Source organism: Cydia splendana, chromosome 7 (genome assembly GCF_910591565.1).
Source record: "Cydia splendana chromosome 7, ilCydSple1.2, whole genome shotgun sequence".
NCBI lineage: Eukaryota > Metazoa > Arthropoda > Insecta > Lepidoptera > Tortricidae > Cydia > Cydia splendana.
In genome coordinates this window covers 21,620,341-21,647,344 of record NC_085966.1, presented here as the reverse complement: position 1 = coordinate 21,647,344, position 27,004 = coordinate 21,620,341, and the positions used below count along the sequence as shown (strand labels likewise).

The 27,004-nt window shown below is 37.4% G+C and overlaps 2 protein-coding genes across 2 annotated transcripts in view; one reads left to right on the top strand and one right to left on the bottom strand.

Annotated features, from left to right (window-relative positions):
• The window catches only part of LOC134792359 (membrane alanyl aminopeptidase-like), a 31,869-nt gene extending 16,818 nt beyond the window's left edge, over positions 1-15,051 (top strand). The window contains exons 3-13 of the mRNA XM_063763637.1: positions 5,825-6,142; positions 7,328-7,517; positions 7,936-8,192; positions 8,444-8,636; positions 9,346-9,532; positions 10,644-10,741; positions 11,268-11,456; positions 11,967-12,145; positions 12,765-12,896; positions 13,236-13,320; positions 13,914-15,051. Coding sequence (XP_063619707.1) covers positions 5,825-6,142; positions 7,328-7,517; positions 7,936-8,192; positions 8,444-8,636; positions 9,346-9,532; positions 10,644-10,741; positions 11,268-11,456; positions 11,967-12,145; positions 12,765-12,896; positions 13,236-13,320; positions 13,914-14,030 — 1,945 coding nt within the window. The 3' untranslated portion in view covers positions 14,031-15,051. The remainder of the gene's footprint in view (positions 1-5,824; positions 6,143-7,327; positions 7,518-7,935; positions 8,193-8,443; positions 8,637-9,345; positions 9,533-10,643; positions 10,742-11,267; positions 11,457-11,966; positions 12,146-12,764; positions 12,897-13,235; positions 13,321-13,913) is intronic.
• Positions 15,052-16,920: 1,869 nt separating this feature from the next.
• Positions 16,921-26,499, bottom strand: LOC134792421 (aminopeptidase N-like). The gene is made up of 14 exons (XM_063763720.1): positions 25,522-26,499; positions 24,993-25,145; positions 24,157-24,444; positions 23,864-24,044; positions 22,388-22,668; positions 21,773-21,947; positions 21,358-21,532; positions 20,658-20,761; positions 19,816-20,010; positions 19,090-19,280; positions 18,604-18,780; positions 17,694-17,840; positions 17,329-17,407; positions 16,921-17,137 (listed from the first exon to the last, which is right to left on the bottom strand). The coding sequence occupies exons 1-14, from the start codon at positions 26,247-26,249 to the stop codon at positions 16,925-16,927; spliced, it is 3,087 nt and encodes a 1,028-aa protein (XP_063619790.1). The 5' UTR covers positions 26,250-26,499; the 3' UTR covers positions 16,921-16,924.
• Positions 26,500-27,004: the final 505 nt, after the last annotated feature.

The following is a 27,004-nucleotide window of genomic DNA, read 5'->3' as shown; positions in this document are numbered from 1 at the left end:
ATTGCTGACCATACAATCGGTCAGACCGCGGTAATTGACACCGATGCCGCAGCCGCTCGGACTCGTTCGTCTTGGACCGAATATGGACAAAAGTGACAGCTTTGTGGCCACAATACTGGCTGTGTGAGCGCATACCTATTTAATATAATTCTATTAAATTAGGTATTGCTTGTGATTATCTGGTAAATTTACTTTTGTATGCTATAAATATTACATCTTAGTGTTTGCTATGGATGTGATGTGTCAGTGTCAAAAGTGATGTTTCTGGTTGGAGGTAATGTCACTTCTGACCCTAAAAAAATTATACCCATAACAAATTTAGATCAAATTCTTAGGGTCGGTTGCACCAAACTGTTCTTATCGTTAAAGAGTTCGCAAAATTTTTATGTATGGAAAGTTTCATAGTAAAGCGCCGGGGCGCGCCGGCTGACGTTGATCAGTCTGTCAAATGTGGTTGGTGCAACCTGTTACTCGTATTACCTATAATCAGTAGATAGGCAATATCCTACATGTATTACACTAAGAAAAGGTTCTTTATTAAAAACAATTTTGGTATAAAGCTTTTATGCAAATTTCAAATGCAAAATTTGTCATTAAATTGCTTTTAATAAAAGAGTATTCTTAGATAATTGCATATTAAAGATTACGATCGATATCAGTTCCGGTACTTACAGGCATGAATCATTGCACAAATGGTTAAATGCATTAGTTATTTTCGTTCAACCAGCTGCGTTTATAAAATTAAATAATTGCCTTTGAAGTGTACAATATAAATCTAAATGATGCTCGTAAATTATATTGTAAGAACACATAAAAAAAGTATGTACTATATCTATCAAATGGGATTCTTTCGACTTTTACGTCATTTTGTGTAAAGGCAGTTTTGTGTAGAAACGTAAAATATGGCATTAATTATAGATCACACGTTCAAAACTATTAAAGTACTTTATTTAGTTTAATATATTGCAACCTTATTTACCTACTATCAGTTCAGGAATTTCACTACCTGTAGGCAATGACGGAAAAAGTCCTGTAGTAACAAGTTGACCTGAAAATCGATAATAATTATATTAACCTGCTTGTACTAATGGTATTCCCTAAAATTTTTGTAAGGATAGGTACGGTCGAAAGTATTAAGGATCACGCTAGACCGGGCCGGGCGCGGACCGAGGTGTCCGACATGTCATTTTCTATGACGGCTGATCGATCGATGGAAAGCTCCATAGAAAACGAAGCGCTGGAAGCTCCGGCCCGGCCCCGGTCCAGTCTAGCGTGAGTCATCCTTTAATTTATGACCCATTTCGTACCTTGTCACAGTGACAATCAATATGAAAATCGCTATAGAGACCTAATACTATAGTCACTGTGACAAGTGACAAGGTATAGAATGGGTCATATTAAATTAAAACTTTCAACTGTACCTACTCGTACTTAACAGCTAGATGTTAATCTTTAATAATTAAAAATTAAAAAACACGACTGCGAAAAAGCGAACTGAAAAGACAAAAATAATTTTTAGTTGTGTTAGTTACTCAACTTAATGAATGTAAAAATTTATTAGAATATGAGTGTTTAGTGAAGGTTATAAACAACAAACGCAAAAGTTTTATGCTCATTTAGGATCGTGACTGTGCCTGTGTATTTTATTTCAATTGCAGTCGGGGACCTTTTAAATGGGAAAATGTCAATACATCAAGGTCCCCGACTGCAATTGAAATAAAATACACAGGCACAGTCACGATCCTAAATGAGCATAAAACTTTTGCGTTTGTTGTTTATAACCTTCACTAAACACTCATATTCTAATAATTTTTTACATTCATTAAGTTGAGTAACTAACACAACTAAAAATTATTTTTGTCTTTTCAGTTCGCTTTTTCGCAGTCGTGTTTTTTAATTTTTAATTAATTAATTTTATTTTATACTTTTTAGAATTTTTTTATTTTATACCTTTTAGATTTTTTTTATTTTATACTTTTTAGAATTTTTACATTCATTAAGTTGAGTAACTAACACAACTAAAAAATATTTTTATCTTTTCAGTTCGCTTTTTCGCAGTCGTGTTTTTTAATTTTTAATTAATTTAATTAATTTTGGGGTCATGATTTCTTTACTAACCATTTGAAGTCACTTTATATTACTTTTGCGAGGGCGTCCTCAGTACAGAAAGGCACGCAGAGCGCCGCATATATCGGGCTACGCCCGACTCCTTCGGAACGCGTACAGTGCGTCACGAACGTCGGGCTACGCCCGACGCTTTCAGTAAGAGGGCACTGAAGGCGTCTTGGTAAGCGTACAGCGTGTCACGTACGTGGGCCTACGCCCGACACTTAGTATGAGAGAGTCGAAGGCGCCTGGCTTTGGAACGAGTGCAGCGCGCCACGTACGTCGGGCTACATCCGACTCTTTTACTATTAGGGCGCCGAAGGCGCCCGGCTTTAGAACGCGTACAACGCGCCTCGTACACGCCCGACGCTTTGAGTAAGAGGGCGCCGAAGGCGCCCGGCTTTGGTAAGCGTACAGCGTGTCACGTACGTCGGGCTATGCCCGATATTTAGTATGAGAGAGTCGAAGGTGCCTGGCTTTGGACCGAGTGCAGCGCGTCACGTACGTCGGGCTACATCCGACTCTTTTACTATTAGGGCGCCGAAGGCGCCCGGCTTTAGAACGCGTACAACGTGCCTCGTACACGCCCGACGCTTTGAGTAAGAGGGCGCCGAAGGCGCCCGGCTATGGTAAGTGTACACCGTGTCACGTAAGTCGGGCAAGCCCGACACTTTTAGTATGAGAATGTTGAAGGCGACTGGCTTTGGACCGCGTGCAGCGCGCCACGTACGTCGGGCTACGCCCGACGCTTTGAGTATGAGGCCGGCTTTGGTAATCATACAGCGTGTCACGCTACGCCCGATACTTTTAATATGAGAGAGTCGAAGGCGCCTGGCCTACGCCCGACACTTTTAGTATGAGAAAGTAGAAGTCGCCTGGCTTTGGACCGCGCACAGCGCGCCACGTACGTCGGGCTACGCCCGACTCTTTTAGTATGAGGGCGCCGAAGGCGCCCGGCTTTGGAACGCGTACAACGCGCCACGTACGTCGGGCTACGGTCGACGCTTTGAGTATGAGGGCACCGAAGGCGCCCGGCTTTGGTAAGTGGTGTCACGTACGTGTGGCTACGCCTGACCCTTTTAGTGTGGGGGCGCCTTTGGCGCCTGGCTTTGGACCAAGTGCATATACTTGGACAAGTTGCAGGAAGCGCACATCTTTCTTAAGCTCTGAGCCGTAGGCCATACGTGGAGATCACCCTTCGGCTTTAAAAAAATGTCATCATCATAAATGTTAAAATTAAATCAAACCTCCTTCTTTCTTTCCCCTGCCCTTATCCCACGTTATGTGGGGTCGGCACAACATGTTTTTCTCTTCCATTCTCATCTGTCTTTCGTCTCCTCAGCACTCACTCCTTTCTTTCTCATATCCTCTTTCACACAATCCATCTATCGTTTTTTGGGTCTACCATACGCTCTCCGTCCATCAACATTCATCCCTAACATTATTTTGCCTATATGGCATTCATCCCTCCTCATTACATGCCCATACCACGCTAACCTAGTACTCCTCATTTTCTCCGTTACTGGAGCTACTTTCAAACTTCCTCTTATATAGGTACTCATGAAATTTTGAAATTGAACAACATTTGAAAATTAAATCAAACCATACGGTTATAATGATACTTTCACGATTTGTTCTGCCAAAGTCGGTGCAGAGTTAGCTTAGACGGACTCTGCATCGTATCGATTAATAAATAGAAGTTATATTTTAAACTTTTCGATTCCATAAGCGCAATTACGAACATGTTTTAAAAACTGTGAGTAGTATGTACCTAATATACATAATATAATTATATTTTTTTATGATCAGCGGTCAAACCCTTTCCTTTTATTTTAATAAGTACCTATCCCATTCAATAATAATATTTGGTTTTATGAGATTAGCTTCTCTTAACATATTTTGTCAATTCTTACTTTCTCAAAATGAAACTTAAACCCACATGTTGCATATATATTATCAATCGGCTTTCAAAGCCCTTCATTATGATACCCTACTCAATAGGTTTGCACGATATTTTTTTCTAAAGGTTGCGTAATATGACGTATTAAGTCCGCCATATTGTTTTTATAATGACGTCACATAGCCTATGTTACCCGGGATGACGTAAGGATTCTAATGATGTATCATACGTCTAAATCGGTTAAGGCATTCAGAAGTTAAGGTGGAATAAAGAAACTCACATACATACAAACATGAACGCTGAAAACAATACACTCTTTTTGTTTGGGCAGTCGTGTAAAAAATAAAGATTGTCGCACCTCATAACACGGCTTAATTGATACTAATCTTGACATAAATCCGATCATACCCATGGGAGCCCGTTCACTTAGCAAGGGAAAGTCGCAGTTTTCTATTTCCGTCCAATATGGTCATATGGTCAGTCGTTCACTTAAAAGTAGTTGACCAGTTTTTGTGCGCGAGCTATGTTTGACGCGCCGCGATTACCGGGATCATTCGAACGTACATTGACACTAGAATGATATTTGAATCATGTAATTTCGTTATCGTGTGTCTCGCCCGCGCCAGTACTTGTACCTACGGATGGAGAGCGAAATGCACAATAAAGTTAATTGGGGGAAGACTATATATAAACGTTTATTTTGCTCGGGGTATGACAAACAGTATGAGGATTCCATACAAGTGATAGTCTTACCTGGTGATAGTCTTACCCTACCTTAACTTTTATGTGAAATATCATGATTCAAATATCATTCTGATGTCAGTGTATGTTCGAATTGGCCTGTGTTTGACGCACCGCGATTATGTCTGCATTTTCTCTGTTTATTTCACTGGTTCCTATAAAAGGTAGGAAACGATATGCTTTCCAGGTGGCATTTAGAAGGCGATTTTTTTTTCATTTTGCTGCATTAGTCTCTAGCCGCGCGCGTCTTTCACACATCTTTGGCGATCAAAGGGACTTGTCCTACCATACCTACATACATTAGGCGTCTTTTCTGTGAACATAAAAGTCCAAGCAAAATGTATACAAATTGTAAACTTTTGTAATGTCCTCACTGAGACTGTCACTCACTCCTCAGAAAAGACGCCGTTTTTCCTAAATGTTTTTTAACCCAAAAATATCGTGCAAAGGTTCATCGTGTTTCACCGGTTTTCCCAAACGTTTTTGACGCAAAAATATCCAGCAAAGTTATGGTTACTAATCTATCCATTACAATATGGTTTGTTAAATTGCATTGATTGATATGTATTGTCAATAATGATGAATCACGGAAGTATTTATGATTCGTAAGACTATAAACCATACTTAATCCGTGCAGAGGTCATTTAGAAATAACTTAGCGTAGGTAGTGTCAATGTTAATAGTACAATAAAAGTCTTCTAAGAGCACCAACATTTTAATCTAGATGTGTGTAGGGTTCTAAATCACTGAGACCAATAATTCAAAATCTTAAATATATGTATAAACAATGGGATTGCGTCTTTTGATGATAAATTTCTTTTGATTTCAGTGAGATAAACCGTTGATGAAACAAGCCTACATAGGTACTTAATTAAAAACTGTTTTTTGAATTCTTCTAAAAACTTTAATTGTTAATCCATCTAAGTTTCAAGCTTATTTGGTTGTATTGACTAACGGGTATGAAATGTCCAAAGTAAAGTATATAAGCCCTCAATTGCTCAGCATTCAAAGTCCGTGCCTGTATCTACATTAATTTTAAAACCATCTAAAAGTTTTCCTATTCCTTTTTTATTTCAGGGACAAAGATGGCTACATATTCATCGAGTATCTGCCGTCTCCTCAAGTATCCTTAAACGAAGTCGGTTTCGTCTACTCTCAATTCTCCAACTCGTCCATCAGATCAAGAAACTCCAATGACACCATCGTTATCTGGGCGCCTGGTCCTTTCCTCGTGCAATACAACTATATCCTCAAGTTTGGACAATCCATTATGGAGTTTATTCACGACTACGCTGGTATTAATAGGAACATCACCACTGGACCGATCAATGTGGTGCCAGTGCCTTCTAATTTGGATGGATATGAAATTGGCAGTTGGAATCTTTGGACTAATGGGTAAGAGACTAACTTTTCAGTGTCACTTTTACTAGTTTTACGATAATACCTAGTTAGTTTAGGAACGGACGGGGTGGGTCAAGGATATTTGCAGTCTTCTGTAGGTACCATCAACAAAATAAAAATACGCATTTATTTTCTTCCTCCTATAAAAACATAAAATAATCGTTTATTTTAACCCTTAAACAGGCCTGACGCATTTTTTACTTTTGATTACTGATTCGGGTAGGTAATATCTTAAAAAGAAAAGTAATTTCTTGATTTTTTTTATTACCCCTAATTCAATAAAAAAAACCCGGTGGTGACCTGCTCGTGACCAATGGTGCTACGTGGTCCTTATATGGCCACTGCCTTGTTAGCCATACAGAGTAGTTTTAAGGGCAAGTCATGTGCACATCACATTTACACTTGCGTCACAAAATGCACTAACTGCCAGCACTTTCTTGGCTCGCATGGATGTCGTGGCTCGTAAGATTGACCGTTGAATAAATATTTAATTTAAAAACCAAAGGAAAATATATTACTTTTGTACTATGAGGGTTCATTCATAGTAATAAATCTTACCCTTAAATGTCATGTAAACTCCCTGCAGAGTAGAGGCCACTTATAAACCACTCGAACGTGCCCCAAACGGGCAGAGGTTTCATACGAACCACAAACTTTTAGATCGAATATTTTATCAGAAAACAATAACTAAGGTAAGTTATGACTTACTACACATACATTATCTAATAATCTACCATAAAAATACAAAACAAAATACTTACAGTACTTTTTTTGGGCGTAGTGAACTTATACAGTGGGAGAAACGTACAAAAACTGCCATTTGTTGTCGATTTGAACTTGACAACTATATTTTCAAAGAAATTTGTTTTGACACCTGTCATTTTTTTACGTTCCGATATCACCCACTTAATAGACTTTACGGCAATGACAATTTGCGGTCGTTGTATTTACTCAGCTCGCCAAAAAAAAATCATTTGCTATGTGGTACTTATAGATACACAACCTGTTTAAGGGTTAAATGTACTTAGTGCCTTTAAAAAAATGTATTTTTATACTCGTGGAAGTCGTGGAGTCGTGGGTTCTAATGGTTATTATTTTCTTACTTCGTAGTTTAAAACTTACTTACTTACGAGGCTGGCGCGATACTAAATTAACCGTTTTTCAATGTTCTGATTTCAGCGATTTCAGATTAAAATACCAACCAGAACTCATCAGCATCCGTCAGATCGAGAAGATGACGTTCGACTTCACTCAGCAGCTTTGTCGGGTGTGGCTCGGTAACCCGGGGGAAGAGCGGCGGACAAGTTGGAGGGAAGAGTGGTTTAAGGAGGGCATGGCGACGTACTTCGCGTATTACTTCTTGGGAAAGGTAGATACATCGTCTATATCTCTCTCTTTACTAGACTAGGACTAGACTGGTGGACTAGAGTTACTAGGCCAGGAGACTAGACTATCTACTTGAACATCGTGTTGACGAAGATCGTATTTTGTATGTGAAGTCGAAAAAACGTTTCTCTCTAAATGTGTGTTATAATAAAGAGAGTATCGTCTTTTTCAAGTCTGATAATTATAAAATATAAAATCCGCTTTATTGTACATCTCAGAAAAACCCGCAATTTATAATTTCATATTGGCAGCTAATCTCAAAATACCATCAATATCGAATATGATGAACGTTTACTATGTCAGATCTGTATCTAGAATTTTTATAATTATAGTCTTAAAGGTAACGGACGACCTGCTTCATTAACCTACACTAACGAAGAAATTTCCCTTTTTTTCTCCAGTACCACCAAACCGGAGAGCACCAATCAGGCTGGCCCTACGGTTTCTACGGGCTCGAATCAAGACATAATGCCATGAGCGTAGACTGGTACCACAGCACCCCAGCGCTCATCAACTTCAACAGAACATTAGCTGTCGACATTCCCAACAGACATAAGGAGTTGGTGACTATGAAGACGGCTGCTTTGCTATGGATGGTGGAGAATTGGATTGGTCCCGAGAAGTTCCATCCGGCGCTGGTGAAATATATTAACATGAGGTGAGTTTTGGATACACTGATAAGTGCGAATGTGAAATTGAAGTTTAAATTTCCAAAATACACAGAAGAGTCCCCCCAGGTAGGTCGGTTTTTAAGGTGTAAACTAGACAGTATTGGCCTTCTGGGATATTTTCATTTAAAACTAATAGCACCAGATGCGTACTGCGGTAGACGAAAAGCAGTGAAAGCGTGTGGTAATGACACCACATGGATCAAATTATTATTTAACCCAATATTTTTTTTAACTTCAGGAGAGGATCCTTCATCAACTTAGAAGACTTCATGATCAACCTAGATAAAGAGACCGTGGAGTGTTTCCACCAGTTCTCCAACGGCACCACCTCCTCCATGGTGCTCAACTCCTGGTTCCGGTACCCTGGGTACCCGGTCATCAATGTTCATGTGTACAGGGATAGGTTGCCTAATGTCATCACTTTGAAACAGGTAAGGGCTAGAATAAACTGTTGGTAAGGTTTTTTTCGTCTAGTGAGTTTGGTAGAGTTCCCACTACCACCACCAAAATATGTACAAGAAACAGGCAATATTGAAATATGACTTACCTAATATACAGATATTACGTCAGTAGTTTGGAATTAAACCCTGTGCTCCTAATATGCCTGCATCAAAAATCGATAGGTACAGGCAAGTACAGGTATATAAATAGGTAACTTCACAGCCAGAAATTAAATTTTAAGACCTAATATTTGTAAATAATAAATAAATAAAAATAGCCTTTATTACTGAAGTTTTGTAACATTAATACTCTAATTACTTAAAAATATACCTTATTTTTTACTATACAATTATATATATTACTATTTTATAGTTTCCATCGACAACTTCAGCTTGTCTTCCGACATAGGCCTCTTCCAAGTCTTTCCAGGTACCGCGGTCTCTTGCTTTCCTGGGCCAGTCCACTCCGCCTATCCTTTTAAAGTCATCTGGCCATCGAAGAGTAGGCCTTCCTCTCTTACTTTTGTGCCCCCTTGTGTACCACTCTATAAGGTCTTTTGTCCACTTATCTAGCCCTTCTCTGATGATGTGGACATAATCAATATGTGTAAAGCGAAGTTTTAAATACCTATGCACAAATTAAACAGCATAAAACCACAGACAATAGACAAGTTAATTAAAGACGTTTTTTATCTTCTAGCGAACGTTCTCCTTCACCAAAGACTTCCGCTACGACTCTAAGTACCTGATCCCCATCTCCTACGTGGCGCAGTACCAGGAGAACTGCTTCAACTGCCACCAGCCCAGGTTCATCATCAGCACACCCGTCTACACGTTTGGGGAGAACTTGGATGGAGGATGGATTCTTCTCAATCGACATGCTTCTGGTAAAAATCAACGTATATTCGTTATTTAGTTAGATTTAAACAATTGCTATGTAAGTAATCATACAAAGCAATGGTCCGGTTTTCAGCTGTATTAGTTAATAAACCATGGCTGTACCAAAGCTGTATGTACCTAACGAATAACTATTAGGCACTTGTTAGTTTGGCACTATTATTAATTTAGTCGTCTGATGAGTGAGACTATTATAAATAAATAAATAATACGTAAAGTGTGGACATCATAGTCATGTTACAACTGTTAACTCAGAGAAGCAAATATGCCATATCCTTCTAAAATATATTAGTTGCAACATTGCTGAGACATAATATCAGGCGTCAAAAGTTATTCAACGAATTATTCGAAGGGTATTCGAGAAAACATCTAACATTATTTAAAATCACCATGTATTTATATATAATTTATGAATATTTGTTTATATGGCTACTTACGAAGAGGGTAGGAAATAACACGTCGATACATTATCGCTATTTATGATATATTTATACCTATTAGCGTGACCTAGACACGGTAGGCGGCCTAACGGCAGTCCTTGGTGAAGCTATAAACGTCTATTTCTAGGCTGCCCACGCGCAGAACTAACCTAGACACTCGTAGAGGTTACGTTTGTTTATAAGCTGAACGTGCTAAAATTAATGTAAATAGAAAACAGATGGATACGAAAACAATACTTGCAAAAATAACAAAAATGAAGCAGAATTTGTTTCTATATATAAATATGCGAGAAACTCTATTACCGACACAGTATATTTTTATTTACAAAAGGAAATTTAAAACATTAAATAGTGCTTTTCAGATGTAAATAGCAGCTCCAATACTGTTGTGGCGTCGTTGTTGCCTCTGATGCTCTATCTATCTATTTCCTTGATATTTCGTGTTGACTGCAGGAAACGACTAAAACGGCTTTATAAATTACTTAACTTATTTGACGTTTCCTATACAGCAATGCAGTTCGCTGAATTAAGTACTACAGCGTCCCATTACTGCTGTAGTTAATGATGGTGAAATGACATAATTATTCCGCAGCCGAATCGTTTTAATCGTGAATAGTTTGCTTCACCCTTTAGATTTAATTGTTGGCCTTTTTAATTTCAGGGTATTACCGAGTGAACTACGACGTGGAAACGTGGAAGCTCATCGCCAAAACGCTGCGAAACGAACATAATGCCATTCACCAGCTGAATCGGGCTCAGGTGAGAACAGCTGCTTAAAATATCATCTTAATGCAAGTTTAATTACATTACGAGCGTACCTTAAGAATTTCACGAACCCACGAACCTAGCCACCTCTATAGATATTACGCTCTCATTTTAAAACAAAATTTTAAAATAACATGAACATTCAAGTAATATACATATTATCTATGTCTAGTTGTCTGGTTATGTGGTCAATGTCTGGTCAACGTTTGGTGGCAAGTAGAAGTTTTAGATACCTACAAAACTTCTTCAAAATTATAAAGCAGTACTTTATTTTGTAATTAATAACACTAGTTAAAATCTGTTTCCCGTATGCAAGCGCACGTTTTGAAATCTTAGTTGCAGTGATAAATTAAATTAAGTGATTGGATTTAAATTACATAGTTCGTTGCATTTAAAATACACACAGATATTATAAAATACTGCTAGCGACCACCTACCTGATCGGATGGGAAACCAAATGTCCGTTTAAATTTTATGGGAAACGGTATCCAATGTCAATGTGTGAATTAATTTGTTTCAGATTGTCAATGACGCCTTCGCTCTTTATACCTCTGGAGACCTCAGTTACGATCTCGCGACAGACATATTAAGCTACTTGGAGAAGGAACAAAGCTACGTGGTATGGGAGTCGGTGATTTCTGGCTTCGAGCTGCTGAAGACGAAGGATGCTGCTTGTAACTTTACTAGAGCTCTTTATGAGGAGTGGAGGGTACGGTTTGATTTATAATTTGACTTGGGTTTCACTAGTTATTTAAGTACTTTTATAAGGGGCTTGCCAGAAAAGTGTCTACTACGTAGTCCTATTTTTGACAGAGTGAAGAAAAGGTTTCAGCTTGAGCAAAAATGCTTTCGTATATCCGGATGTCCTCCTCTACAGGTTGCATTTCTCAACCGTTTCTCGTGAAATTTTATGAGCAGGTTCAATAGATGCGTAAGTACTTAATTTTTTTTGTCAATTCAGTTTTTGGAAAATTTTGAAAAGCTTATAGTAATATAACCGATATTTGGCATGATAACTTAATGCTTAGCTTTAAATTCAACAGTAGGTAAATATATCTCAACATACCCCAATATAAAAATATCGAATTTTGAAGCTAATAATTCTCGAAAGCTAATCAGAGTAAAAAATAACAAAGCAAAGTACCCATATACATATTTTACGGTAGTGAATTATCTTAATTACCGAAAAACACCTTACAACTAATATTAATATTTTCAGCAATTCATGCGTAAGCACGTGGCAGGGATTTACGCGCGCCTGATCCAAGACTTGGAGCAGCAGCCAAAGACCCGGCTCTTCCGCAGCAACATCATCAATTTTGCGTGCGCCTTGCAGCACGAGTCGTGCGTTAATCGCGTTCTGAACCTGTACTATCAGACCAAGGGCAGACGACACAGGTGAGACTAGCGTAATGGTTGTCAAAGTAAGACTAAGTTGTTGTTTGTCGATTGTTCTGGTAGCTCACGAACGTCGCTTTCAATAAACAGTACAACGCGGTCAGTATGATGATGATGATGAAAATGCAGAGAACCAATGAGTTGTATGCACGATCTTGAGGTGGTATTCAAGATTGTGTACATCGGATCTCAAATAAGCGACGATGGCGACTGCGACCAAGAGGTGGTCAGAAGTGCCCATGTTCGAAACTGCGGTGAAACAACTCGAGATAATATGAGAGAACGGAAGCATAAACTTCAAAACAAAGATCAGACTAATGCGGACACTTGTTTTTTCGATCTTTCTTTACGCGTCTAAAATATGGACCATAACAAGTAAGCTTAGGGAGGATCATACGTTCATCGCCACGCCATACGGCCACGCGTTGGGCGGACAGAATAACGTCGGAGCGTAGCGTCCCTCTAGATCTGTGGTACAAACAGTCAGTCAACTTAATAAATCAGTTAGTCGACTCAAAATATATCCTATTGCAGTCGAAACCTCAAGTTCAAGATCGAAAAGTAAGCCGAAGAGTCAGGTTCAAAATACCCTCCTAATTTTATCTGTGTAAATTTTCAGACTAGACCCTGACTCCCGTCAAGCCTGCTACTACGCAGTTCTGCGTGAGAGCGGGGAAGTGGCCTACCAGCTCAGAACTGACAATCTGACCAGTTTCGAGAACGAAGATAGAACAGTCGCAAAACATTTGGCGTGAGTTGATTTTTATTATAGTTTTTCTTGCTTACCTATAAAATGTCTAGAGACCAATCAATTAGTTTCGCTTTAAACGCTCTAAAAATAGGCAACAATTCAACTCAAAGGTGTTTCTATCCTTTGCTCTAGTAATTCTGCTTACAGCGGTATGTGCTGTGTTTAAGAAGTTATTTTTTATTTTATTTTTTATGAAGAAATGGGAGCAAATAATTATTTGTTGGGTTAACGAAATACATGAAGAAAAACAGGATAATAACACTTTAAATCAAAAACTAATTCCTAATTCATTTTGTCTCTAAAATGATTCTCATCTAATCGTGTTAATTTTAATTCCAGGGAAAACGAACAACGTTTAATATATAGACTGCCTCCTGGAATAAAACCTATAGCGAATCTCATACTCAACAGCACATCTACCTTAGTAAGTATGATATGAACTGTTTTTGATTGCGAGCTCTGGTAGGAGATATCGCTATTCGGCTTAGGAGGGCAGCACAGGTATATTATATACGATCAAAAATAGCATCAAAAATTTGATGATTGACCGCCAAAACGCTAGTTACGGAAACCGTTTTGAAACTAATGTAGCAACTTGATGTTATGACTTACACATTATTGCAGTTACATTTTTACAAGCTTTTTATTAACTTGGAATGTATGTATGTATGTACGGATGTCCCTACTATGTTTGTAATGATCAAATCGTGCAAGTTAAATTTGATATACTTCCCGACTTCCAATGAAGCTGAAAATTTGCATACATATGTAAGCCGGATGACAATGCAATATTAGGGTACCATCGAACTGATCTGATGATGGAGACAGGAGGTGGCCATAGGAACTCTGTGATAAAACAACTCAACCTAATTGTGTTTGGAGTTTTTAGCATTGTCTCGATGAGTAGTTGCCTGTGGAAAGAAAAGTACAGTCAGCGATAAAAGCTCGTAGATACCAAAAATATTTTGCCAAAAACGTATGCATGTTTTATACTAAAGTATATTTATTACGTTTCAGCCAACATCAAACCCTACAGCACAGGCATTAGACAAAGACAATCCGGACTCAAGTACATCAGTTCAAACTTCAATAGTATGCTTCATACTAGCCTATGTGGTTACTATCCTATTTTAATTATTGGTATTATTAAGGTTCGATAACCTAAGTAAGTTCGTAACTGTGTGTAATTTCAAACTCTTTTGAATTTCGCTTTTGAATGACTCTAAATGAAAAAAGGGCATTTCAGAAAAGTGTCGGGTACGTAGGTAACACTATATTTCTATAACACTATTTCTGACTTGCTAGCATGAGTTGCGTTCTCACGCGCGACTCCATACATCTAGCGCGACTTCAAGTATGGACTCGCGGCTGAGAATACAACGCAACTCATGCTAGCCGGTCTGATAAAGCTGAAGTAAAGTAAACATCTATATTTGCGTTAAATGTGGTTAACAAAAGAAGAAGAGCTAAGAAGCCGATATTTGGCATGAATAGCACGTAACGTAAAACGTAACATTTTATAAATTATTTTGTAATTCCACGGAATAATAATATATATATCTGTTGATTATTATGGTAGTTACCATACGTGTCACGACTCACGTCCCCGACAATTAAGGTAGACCTTTTTGTGGAATGCCCCAAAATAAGGGTCCGATTTCTATGGAATCACGAAATCACGATGCTTTTTGTTGTTGTTTATGTTCATACATTTTAACTTATAATGAGCATCAGTTTCGCTAAGATTTCGTGTAAGTTTTGATATATATTTTAGTTTAGACTACCCAACGTACCTAATGTATATTTTACACTTCATAAATTCTAACAAAACGTATTTCTACCTATTAATATTAAAGGAACATTCCAAAATAAATAACTATGTTATCGACTCTGTTAAAAATCAGTTGCTCCTTTTTGAACTATTTTGATATACTTATACTTACTTGTTGTTTGTGAACTTGTCAAATTGTCACTTTTGTCATTGAATGTAAATCCTGACAAGATTATAATATAAAGATTAGAAAATCTGCAACATAGCGAAGGCTAAATACAATTCTGTTGGGGTTTAGTTGCGACACAACATATTTGTATAATGATATATTTGATTTTTTGATGAGTAATTTAGCCGTTATGACATTATCTAGTCATTAAATAATGTGTATTTTATTTAGTACATTCGAAGATACTGTTTTTTTTATTTATTGAAATAATTCGTTTATGGTATAGTAAAACAGAAATTGTTTTTCTTAATTAGTATAACTTTATTTATATTGTATTTTACTAAATGCAATATGTACATATTACACATAAAATACTGACTTAAATTATTAATTTATGATAAACAGCTTTAAAGAAATAAATGTGCCTTAAAGTTAATGTTTGTATTTATTATTTAGATAAATTTTATTAAGTATATTTATTATATTACAGTAAAATAGTAACTAAATTTGAAGCAAGAGGACGCATTTGCTTCAAACTTAATTGTATATTAAATTAATAGAAAATAAATTATAACTACTTTTACTTATTTCATTAATTATTACCTATAAATAATAATATACAAAAACTGTGAGTGAAAATGCAGTAAAAAAACCTAAAATTATGCTTACACCTATTATTTTAATATACCTACCTATGTATTAAAAGTTAGTATGTACTTATTACATAATATTAACTATATCATAATAGCTTAAGCTAGCCCATAAATTATATAATATTCACTTTGTGCAATTCTGGCAAAAAACGCTACACGCTAAATGTAATATACAGGATGTTCTAATGCCTATACAACGTTACCCGTTACAAAATAATGTAACAAGACGTTTCCATGCAGCCATTCATACAGTTCAAACAAATCAAAAATATGACGTCACAGTTACCCGAGCACAAATAATTGAATAGACAAATCATTCGTAAATTCAAAAGTACATTCTTCTGTGACTACATTCTTAGAACAAATCCTGACTCACACTTGACAGCGATAGTTTAAGTCGAAATACCTTCTATAATTGATTGTTATTCTCTTTGGTATTATTAAATGTACAAGATTATTAAATTTCGTGCTTGGCAGCTATAAGGTGCATTGGGGTAACCTCGAATGCGGGATAATTTTTAAAATGGCTAATATCTATTTAAAGGAGCATTTTCTAATGTAGAAATAATAAGCAAGAGGCCACTATAAGTGTTACAGTACTGTAAGTGTTGCTAAAGTACGAGATACCGTGATACCTACTTCTGGTTTTGTAGATATGTATTAGCCATTTCCAAACTTACCCAGTTTACGAAGTTATCCCAATGCACATTACTTTAAGTAGCCAACCGAACTAGGACCTTGAAAAACGTATTAATAGGACGCAATATTAAAAACGTTCAAATAGTTCGTTTGGATTACTTGACCTTTACATGACCATTCATAGTTTGATTTGAATGGAACTCTTGAAACTACACTAATTATCTGACAAGATAATAAGGAGTTTCCTTCGCTCATTATAAACACAACTTCGATTAAATAGAATGCCCATCACACCTAAAATATTTGATATCAACGTTTATAATACCTACAACAACCTTATATTTTAAGTAACCTGCACCTAATTAATTACTACTAATTTCTCTATCGTCACTATTTTCCGTCAAAGTAATCTGCACTGATTCTGTGTGGAAGTGTAATTTAAACGTTATACATTACATAAGTATTTTCTTAATAATTTGACGTCTATTGACATCTCCACAATACTACTTCAAGTAAGTGCAGTTAGCTTGGACGTTTTTCCCTTCCCAACTTAATAATAAGTAATAACAAATGGATCTATTACCCACGCAAGCCTATCAAAAGACCGGGATTTATAGGCCCGTGAATTCCAAAATGGAGAAACAAAATGTAATAACAAAAAATCTTATGCAAACGTACGATTAAAGCTACTCTTTTCAATGAATATCAAACTTGCTTAAATTTCCATAAAATTAAGAGTTCATTAATTAGTTAATACTAGGAAAAATTATGCAAAAATTTGACAGTTTCGATACGATCAATGGTTAAAAATCGTAAGCAAAAACGACCCTAATATCAAGACCATAGAGACGACGAGCGTAGGCGCATCGTTTTCGTCAATCCATTCGTAAACGTATTGCAGATGCTGCTGCTCCCAACTCAGGTTTTCGATGATGATGTCTTTGGCGCGTTGGGCGGCCGATTCGGAGTCCCAGAGGTCGCTGTTGATGGAGTTCGCCCAGTTTTGGTACTGGAATAAGGATGTTTAAAATCAAGTTGAGATGACAGGCAATGTTATGAAGGTAATAGAGAATTGAATGTAATAGAGAGATAAAGTCGAAGAAAAACACGTGCCCCTTAGTTTGACATCCAAAACAGATGGCGCTGTGTTGATTGTGTGAGTGTGTGTTGTGCTGTTAGTACCTACTGCTAGACACTCACCTCTACGGACAAGAATTCACCCGCCATGTATTCAGATAAATGCCAAACGATGTCTTCTAATTTCTCTGCTCCCCCATACCTGATAATATTAAAAATGGATTATTATACATTCTCGAAAAAAAAAAGATAAGATTAAAAAGAAAAGAAAATCCTTTACAATCCTATCTGACATTATGACATTACTTTTAGAAACACATTGAACGAGACCACATTTAAAAGAGATTTGTAATAGGTTCCTAAGATTTATGATTAAGGGATAAAAAACTGAGGTACAAACAGCAACACTCTTAACTGTCTATCGGTGGACCTTATTACAAAATGCATAAGGTCCACCGATGGTTAAGAGTATGGGCAATGATACTCACATTGCTCTCACGTTAGCAGTGTTCCGTGAGATCCAGTTGAGAGCAGTGTAAGCGTTGTCCGTGCTGGACTCCACTATGGCTTTGAAGATCCTGTTCCTCTCCTCGGTGCTATAGGGGCCGTTGGAGGCCAGGGTTTCTGCGAGATATCTGTTGAACATAACTCGAAATTGAGGCCCGATACCAGTTCCGAACCGTAACAATTTGTTAATTGATCTTATTTTGATACGACTTGAAGATCACTAACATTTATTGGTGCTATTAGAAGTATTAGAACAAATTAAATTATATTCAGAAAATATTTTAATTTGATAGCAGAGGACGCTGGTTCGATTCCAGCCTGTGGCACTGGAGGCCTTGGTTACTTTTTCTTAGTAGGTATATGACATTTATTTCAGTTTATAATTTATTGGTGCATGCAAAATGAAGTGAAATTTGTGCGTCAAATGCACGTCAATCACAAAAACGATCAATAAGCTCGTGTCAAAACCAGTTTTAAACCGAAACAAGTTGTTAAATCTGAATCGGGTTCATAAATTTTGTATTCCCTGAATAGATTAAGGGACAAATACCAAGTGTACACAATTCTTAGGAGGTGTATTAAGGTAGCCACAACATCAGGTAGGTACGGATAGATTAAAAGTAATATTCAGTTTCTAAAAATGAATCTTGAATTTGTGTAGACATTTGACATTTATAAATCCAGAAATTATATCCAGCTGTTGCTGTTCAGCATTGTTTTGAGGTTTGAATATATATTTTTGGCGCTGAGATTGTTAGCTACTTACGTCGAAGTAGATACATTTTGTTGTCTTGAATTTTCTGTACCGACAGGCCTTAAACATTGGCCGTTCACAAGAATTCGAGTGCTGCAGGCCCTTAAGTGTTTCTAGTGAGTCTAATAGCTACTTACGTTGAAATAAACTGTTGATCTTGAGAACAAGCCAAAGACTCAAGAATGACGACCTGTTCATACATAGTCGGCTCTATCTCCCGGCGTGCGTACAGCGCGTTGATGACGTCATTCCCTCCTTCTCTGACCATAGTGCAGTATACTGCTGGTCGTATTTCATGTGGTATGTTGGGGTTACTGCAAAAAATAAGGTTTTGTTAGATCAGAGCCCTTCCCACGAAGTCTAACCAGAAGTGTCATATCACAATCAGGTTTATGACGAAACACGCTTACCTACTTAAAAGGACACAATTCACTCTTGATTTGATAAAATCGAAGTTATACTTAGTTAGGGAATATATTTACCAAGAAGTTCCTCAAGTCTTGAATTTTTTTTAATGGGGCTTGATGGGATTTTTTTATTCTTGTTAGAGTTTTCGAGTCCTTTGTAGAATAAAGAAGAAAAACAACATGCTGTCCTACAGAGCTAAGCTATGTCCAACTTACACAACTTCCCGATCATTAGGATCCCAGAACCAATCAATGGCAGCAGCCACACACGGCGCGTAGCCAACCTTGCAGGCGTGCTCCATGACCAGCCCTCGCGTCATGGCCACATCGGAGTCCTCGGTCACAGAGATGTCAGGGTAGAAGCCGATCTCGTTTTCAACTCTGCCTACTGTCCGCCGAACCATTCTCTGTGAAAACGCAGATCAACGATCAAATCAAACGAAGTTAAACTGCTGATGAAGTTCAGGAGGGAAGTTCTTAATGATTCATGTTTGTTTCTTTGTTAAAGATGATAATAAACTATATTCGTAAAAGTATTTAATGTAAGGTGTAACTAATAATTATGATCATCCTGTTTTTGAACATGAACATAAAATTGATTTTATAAATGCTTTGAGAACACATTATTTAAATTAAAACGCATTTACTAAAGGTTGAAAACTTGAAACAGTGGTTCTATGGTAAACCTGAAAAGAAATAATTAATCTGCCCCCATTTAATATTAAATTTCGACAATCTGGCACCAACAGTGGTTACCCACTAGGTACGAATTGAATTATAAAAATTATCTGTGAAAATTTCAACTGTCTAGCTATCAGACAGACAGACAGACGGACAGTGGAGTCCTAGTTATAAAAAAAATTAAAATTAAATAGTACCCGTAGTTATAGGGACCCGTTTTTACACTTTGGGTACGGAACCCTAAAAAGAAAAAATACTTACCAAGTAAATGTCTGGATCCGATTCTTCGTCGACTTCCACCATTGCAAGAAGCCTCTTCTGCAAGAAGCCCATGTTCCTGACGAAGGCCTTCCATGGCGCGTAGCTGATCTCATTCTCCATGGTGAGAACCACTTGGAAGGCGACCTCGTAGTCCAGCATGCCGGCTCTTGCGAGGTTTAGGGCGTCGTCTACGAGCTACATATAGAAAATTTCATTAGGTATCTATATTTTAAGTGGTACCTTGAAAATTTTGATGTAAGTTATCTGGATAGTATCTGATTCCTACATGACTACTCCATTTCAATTAATTAGAGTAAGTAAATATTTTTTCACCATGTCAGCTAGTAAAGGCTTTCTGAAGAGCTCATTTAAGGATGACTCACGTTAGACCGGGCCGTGTCCAGGCCGGAGCTTCCGGCGCATTGTTTTCTATGGAACGCACCACGTGATCGCCTGTCATGTCATAGAAAAGTAAACTCCGGAAGCTCCGGCCTGGTCTAACGTGAGTCATCCTTTAGACAGCGCGAACTCGCATGCATGTCGCATGCAAGGTAAGGTACATCCAATTCAGCTATAACCGATAATATAATGAAACTCGCTTGCGAGGACGGTAGCGTCTAGATGAGCCCTTTTATCCTTGATAAACGCATGAGAAAGTTTCATTTTATTTTAAAAATTTGCATTGCCACCAATAATAATTCTGATGAAACGCCAAAACGCTGAAAGTTTCCCACTAATAACACCAATCATCCCAATTGTTTGCCAACCCTCATTTGTCCAACTTCATAAGCAAGTTCAGCAACATTTGATTGATGGCTGTATTAAAATTCGATTAGACTTACAGTGGCGCGGTTGAGCGGGTGGATTAGTTCGCGCTGCTCCGGATCCTGCAGGGCCCATATAATCCTCTCCCATAGAGCCAAATCGTAGTTGACACGGTAGTATCCTGGAGTAAAACAAGGATTATTTACATGTGTAATTTTATGTAGCCGGTATGCTAATTTCTAACAAAATAATTATGTTAACAGAAAAACTTGTTTCCCGTATAATGAAGTAGAGTCCATCTAAGCAAACTTTACACCGATTTGAACAGAATAAAGTGAGGGAGCGTCAATATAAGCGTATTATTTTCATATAAAGTTTACATAATGATGACGTTTCCACACTCGGTCAATGCAAATGCGATGCAGAGTTGTTAAGGTTCGCCTCTAAATAAGCACTGCTCGCCGCGATGTGACATAACATAACATCTCACGGCTATTTGTAACAAACATTTTTTAGGATCTAACTTTACTGTATATCTCATTAATTTAGACACTTGAGGAGTGTCTTTTCAAAAGGATTTATATTTGTATAGAGAAATTAGCCGTTTTGAAAAGACTCTCCTCACTTGATCCTCACATAAACAGGGCCCTAAGGATCCTGAAAGAATTTTGCAGTCATCGTTATGATTTTTTTACGAGAACGTTTTGTTCTGTTCTATACGACACGCATAAAAAAATAAAACTTATTTCATAATAACATTAACTTCATTTGACTCACCTTGCCCCTGAATATTAAACAATACATAGTCTTCCTCATCAAGTGGAACGTTGATGGTCATAGTGTTATCCATTATTCTGATGTCGTTAATCTCGTAGTTGGGACTGATGTTCGATGTCCAAGTGACTGGGATCTGGTAGGTCACTTGGTCACTTGCGGAGAACCCGAACTTTTCCTAAGGTAATCAAGAAAGAAATTAGATGAAATCAAGTTGCTTGAGTTTTTTGATTCTTTGGCTTGGGCTTTAGGCGGTAATTTAAGAGTTAGTTTTAGTGTTTTTGTTTATAATTATTTGAAAAAAAGTGTCATTCGTAAACAATTTTAACAAATCTTACTTGTTACTTGATTTAGATCGATTTGGAAAGTGGTTAGACAGCGCTGTGCACTTGTCCAATGTGAATATCGTCTTACATACCTGGGTAAGCAGAACGCCGCCTTGCCTCAACCCGACGTGAAGAATCGGGTAGCCATTCGAACGAACCCACGGCTCCAAGAACCACGCTATGTCTTCCACTAATTTGTTGTCGCTGCTGAACCACCCGGCGTTAATGGCGTCGATGAAGAATCGCGAGTTTACAGTTTCTAACGCCCTGATTGGATTATAGAACATATAATTATAATCGATATCGTTACAAAAAGTAACAGTACAGATAGCAGTATAAGTTAGGTATATGTAACAGTTTGTACCTATATGTCGGGTATGCAGATTTGATAATTTCATGATGTGACAATTATTTCATGATATGATCGGTTGATCATATCATGAACAAGTTAAACCTAACCTAACCTTACCATCAATCATCATCATGAAGTGATCAATTTGAAAATGGCATTTCATGAAATGATCAAAATCTATGATCTGGCCACTTCAGATATATTGAAAACACGTTCATTTGAAGTACTTGTGTGACTAGTTGACTATTAATTTAAACTTTGGTTTATAAATATGTACCTACGCTTAAAGACAGATTTGAAAATCTGATCCATAATTTAAGACGTTGCTAATTTTTACTACGAAATAGATCTTTACCTGCTATTCAAGAGAATCTGCCCAGCTGACCGAATAAAATCCTCACCCTGATTACCAAGAACAAGTTTCAGCATGGACATTATTGCCGGTGATTTGTATTTCAATATTCTTTGGCCACCAATGTGTTCTCTTATTTCATCTTCACCAAATAAATCTTCCTCCGGCTCTAGAGGACGGGCGGCGGCGTAGCCATCTCGGTACAAGGCTTCTTGGATGACGTCAGTTACGAATACTGTGTTGAAATCCACGAGTGTCACGTCTAATAATTGGTTACTTTGGAACTGAAAAAGTTTTTTTATTAAGCTTTAAATAGCAGATGAATCACAATTGTGTCGCTTAATTTCAAACTCGGGTAAATCCATTCGACCCTCTCAGCAAATATCTACCCTATTACTTTTTCTTCGCTCTCGCTCGCTTAATCTGACAGATGGATTTATCCGAGTTTGAAGTTAAGCGACTCAATTAACCTTAGCGGTTTGTAATATTTTCTTTGCTTGAGGTTTTTATTGACTCGGGCGACAAACATCAAAAAATGTGTCGCTTAACTTCAAACTCGAGTAATCCATTCGACCTTCTCAGCAAATATATCTACCCTATTACCTTTTCTTAATAAGTACCAAAATCGCATAATCTGACGCATAGATTTACCCGAGTTTGAAGTTAAGCGACTCAAATGTTGCCAATATAATACTAAGAGATTTGGGACGCCACCTGTGTGGACACCCTAGCCCCGTCTCATCTCCACGGCACTACTTCAAAAGCCGGCGCGGCAGCAGAGGCGGCCGAAAAATTAAAAAAGACCAAATATAGGGGTCTCGGCCCCGAATACGATTTCGTACCTTTTGGTGTCGAGACCCTTGGCCCGTGGGGTCCGAACGCGTCTACCCTTTTTAAGGAACTATCAAAAAGGATAGCTGACGCCACTGGTGACCGTAGATCTGGCAGCTTCCTCGCACAAAGAATAAGTATTGCGATACAGCGAGGAAATGCTGCCAGCATCTACGGCACCATTCCGCAGGGGGATATTTTGTAATTTTTTTATTTTAAGTTTAGTTTTATTTATTTTTAGATTTAGTTTTTAAGTTTTGTAGGTTAGTTATTTAATTATGTTTTTTTTTCTAGTTATGTATATTAAGTTTGTATGCACCAGTAACTACATTAAACGTATGATATGTAAATACTAAGAGATAATGTCAGGATGTCAAGTGAATTTTTAACCCGTATTTTATTCTCTATAACAATGCCATTGTGTGTATGCCTAATGGTTACTAACAAGAGCTTGCTACCCGTGTAACGAAAAATAACAAACCCATATAAGTAGATAACAAGGTGGTAAAACTACTTTGTAAACGTACTTTGTTACTTCATACTTCGCGCTGCATAGAAGAGAGCAAATTCGTATTAAGCTCAAAGACACCCGAGTTTATCTCTACCATCGCAACCACTGTAAAAACATATTTAACACATATAGCTTACTTCCTTGTTGAGCTCGTAGCCAGTGTAAGACGCAAGGCCTTGGGTCACCCACTGGAAGCGCCAATTCTCGGGATATATGACATATCCGTACCACTGCCTAGCTATAGCCTCGGCCATCTCAGCTAAAGCTTCCTTTCTCTGTTTCACCGAGTTTACCCGTTCCATCAAGACGTATGGTTCCCTGGTGAACGCAACAAATAAATATACAAATTCTGATTACGAATTAAAAAAATTAAACTCTTCATATTTTAAAACGCGTTCCTTTTATACGGAAAACAACAAAATGAACTTACCAAATGCATACCGTAGACAGGGCATACCAATCTTTATGAACATCAGGTAACGCAATAACAAGCATCCTTCCATCTTGGTCCAGAACGATTTCATTATAAGGTTTTTCAGTCCACAGTTCCAAGTTGTAGAAATAAGAATTGATGGCGACTGAAGCCTGGTTTTCTTGGTTGAGAACTCCCGGGCGAGCGTAAAGTTGCACGCCAGCCGCAGGGTTGTTGATGTTGTTGAAGTTGTGGGCCACCATGCCCCAAAGCACCGCGGGGCCTAGCAATGCTTTGAATTGTCCGCTAATAAAATACAAAAACTATCAGTAAACTGAAATCAATATCGCGAAACAAACTATTAAAGATGTACTTGTGATCCTTAGTATCAATTTTAAAAACTGTAGAGAAAAAACGGCTGTGTCAGATCTTTAGGAGATAGTCCTCCTGATTTCCTTATTCGTCATTTTGACATCAATTTCTGTTTGTTAGAAAGGGACGCTATTTCACAGAAGTTCCGTTTTATAAACAAGGGGGTAATTTAAAACAATATTGTTTAAAGTATGAATCATTTGACATCAGATTTGAGATAATTTTGTAATTTTAAATCTCACTAAAATAAGAAAAACTAAAGTGATCTATCAACGCGCCTAGGGCTCGGGTAGCCAGTATTTTGCACAGCGCATTAGCTTAGCTATACAGCGAGGAAATGCGGCCAGCCTTCTGGGCACCCTGCCCGTTGACGGCGATTTAGGCCAATTTTTTTACCTTTAGGTAGGTTAATTATTTAGTATTAAGTTTTATTATGTTGGTTTTTGTTTATTTAATTTAGTTTTAATAAATAAATAACTTACTTAGCGTTGTCTTCTTGAGCAGAATTCATAAAGATATTATTGTACGGGATGTTATTGAAGGTGAAAGAGATAGTCGATGGTTCCGTGAGCTCGTCCATACAAGGGAACACCCGCCGGGCGTTGGTGGCGTGTAAGTTCATTGCCATGTAGTCGCTGAAATAAATAAAAAATATTAATTACTACCAGACAATGAATTTAAAGAATATTTCAAGTACTTAGTTCGGTTGATGAAATAGATATACCTATTATTAATAAGTTTTCGAGTAATTGGTGAAAATTAAAATTTAATATTAAACCACAAGTTAAAGGATAACGGATATCAAGTCAGGCCGAACAAGGGCAGAAAAATATAATAGATAATTGTTAGGTCATTTGCAATTACAATTATATGTACCTACTTCTTATTACTTACTAACTGATACATACGATAATTTAGAACTAAATACTATATCATGGACTGACACAAACTTTATGTAGGTAATGTAAACAAAAATTTAAGCTCTTTAAACAAAATATAAAATGCCATTACATTCCGTCGAATTCGCCTTGAAATAATCCGAAGCCGGTTTGCATATTTCCAGTATACTCTATTACTACTATATAGTTCGAAGCTTCTTGCTGAGGCAATATTCCCAACACGCCGTCATCAACATAAAAATCTGCTGCAATTGCATTCACTTCCGTAAAGATTCCAGTTCGAACTGCTTGTACATTAAGATCTTCAACATGGAAAACAATAGGTTCTTCTATGGTTTCACTAGTTAGACGCACTTGAATGACCGCACGACCGGTAAAACTGTTTCCATTGGGGGTTATTTCGATGCTGTATTGTCTTGCTTCTTGACCTGGTCTTACATTTCGGAATAGAGACCGGGTTCCATTTGTTAACGTCGTCACATTGGATTCTACTGCCTTCTCTTCTTCTGAAGGGAAAGGAACAATTACTGATTCTGTTGTAGTAAGTACTTCATCTTCCAAGGTAGTAGGTGTTTCTGTATCGGCATCAGTTGTAGTTAGAGGTTCTGTGTTACCTTCCGTGGTAGTATTAACCTCTCCATTTGCTTCAACATCGTCGCTTTTCGCATGATCACTAACTGGAACCAACGGTATTCGAGGTAACTCGGGTTCCGCAAAAGCAGTATCAACTACGTTTAATGATTGTATTTTCCTTTCTATTGGTAAAGATTTTGCGAACACACTCAACAATATTAGGTTGATGAGGATGAGACACTTCCACTTGGTCTTTCTCCGGACCATTTTGGAAAAGATAAAATGGCCGGGACACTAGAATGTTAAATTATCCGTTTCATGCGAACACTACACAACCACTTTAGGACTACTTGGAGAAAGAATGAAGGATCCGTGGATTTAGATCATCCGATACTGTCATTCGAGAGACAGATAAAGGTTTATCGCATTCTAACGCTACTCTCAAGTATTGAGAAATTCAGAGATAACGATTCAGCGATCGCGATATCGCGCTTAGTAGTTAGAAATGCTGAAAAATTGCATTAACATATGTAGTTACTTTATGTCAAATTTTAAGTAACACTCACGAGGAAAAAAACGTGTCATATTACTCATAGTAAACAAATTAATTAGATTGGCATTTGTTTAGTTACATTTCGGTTAAATACAAGGAGTTAATCTTTTCATCAAATATAATGTTGAAATCGTTAAAACACACAAATTTAATAAATAAATAAATATCAGGGGACATCTTACATCAAGCAAAGCTTTTACTATGGGTGCTAGGTGACGATATAGAATAGATACTTATATAGATAATTACATACTTATATATGACACCGTAAGATTGTAAACCCGTTAGTTTATAATCTAACGTAGGTTAGGTTAGGTTAGATTATAATCTCCCTACCGTCAGTTTATAATGTAACTAGCGAGATTATAATATGACGAGTGTTTACAATTTTACGGTGACATATACATAGAAAACACCCATGACTCAGGAACAAATATTCGTGTTCATCACACAAATAAATGCCCTTACC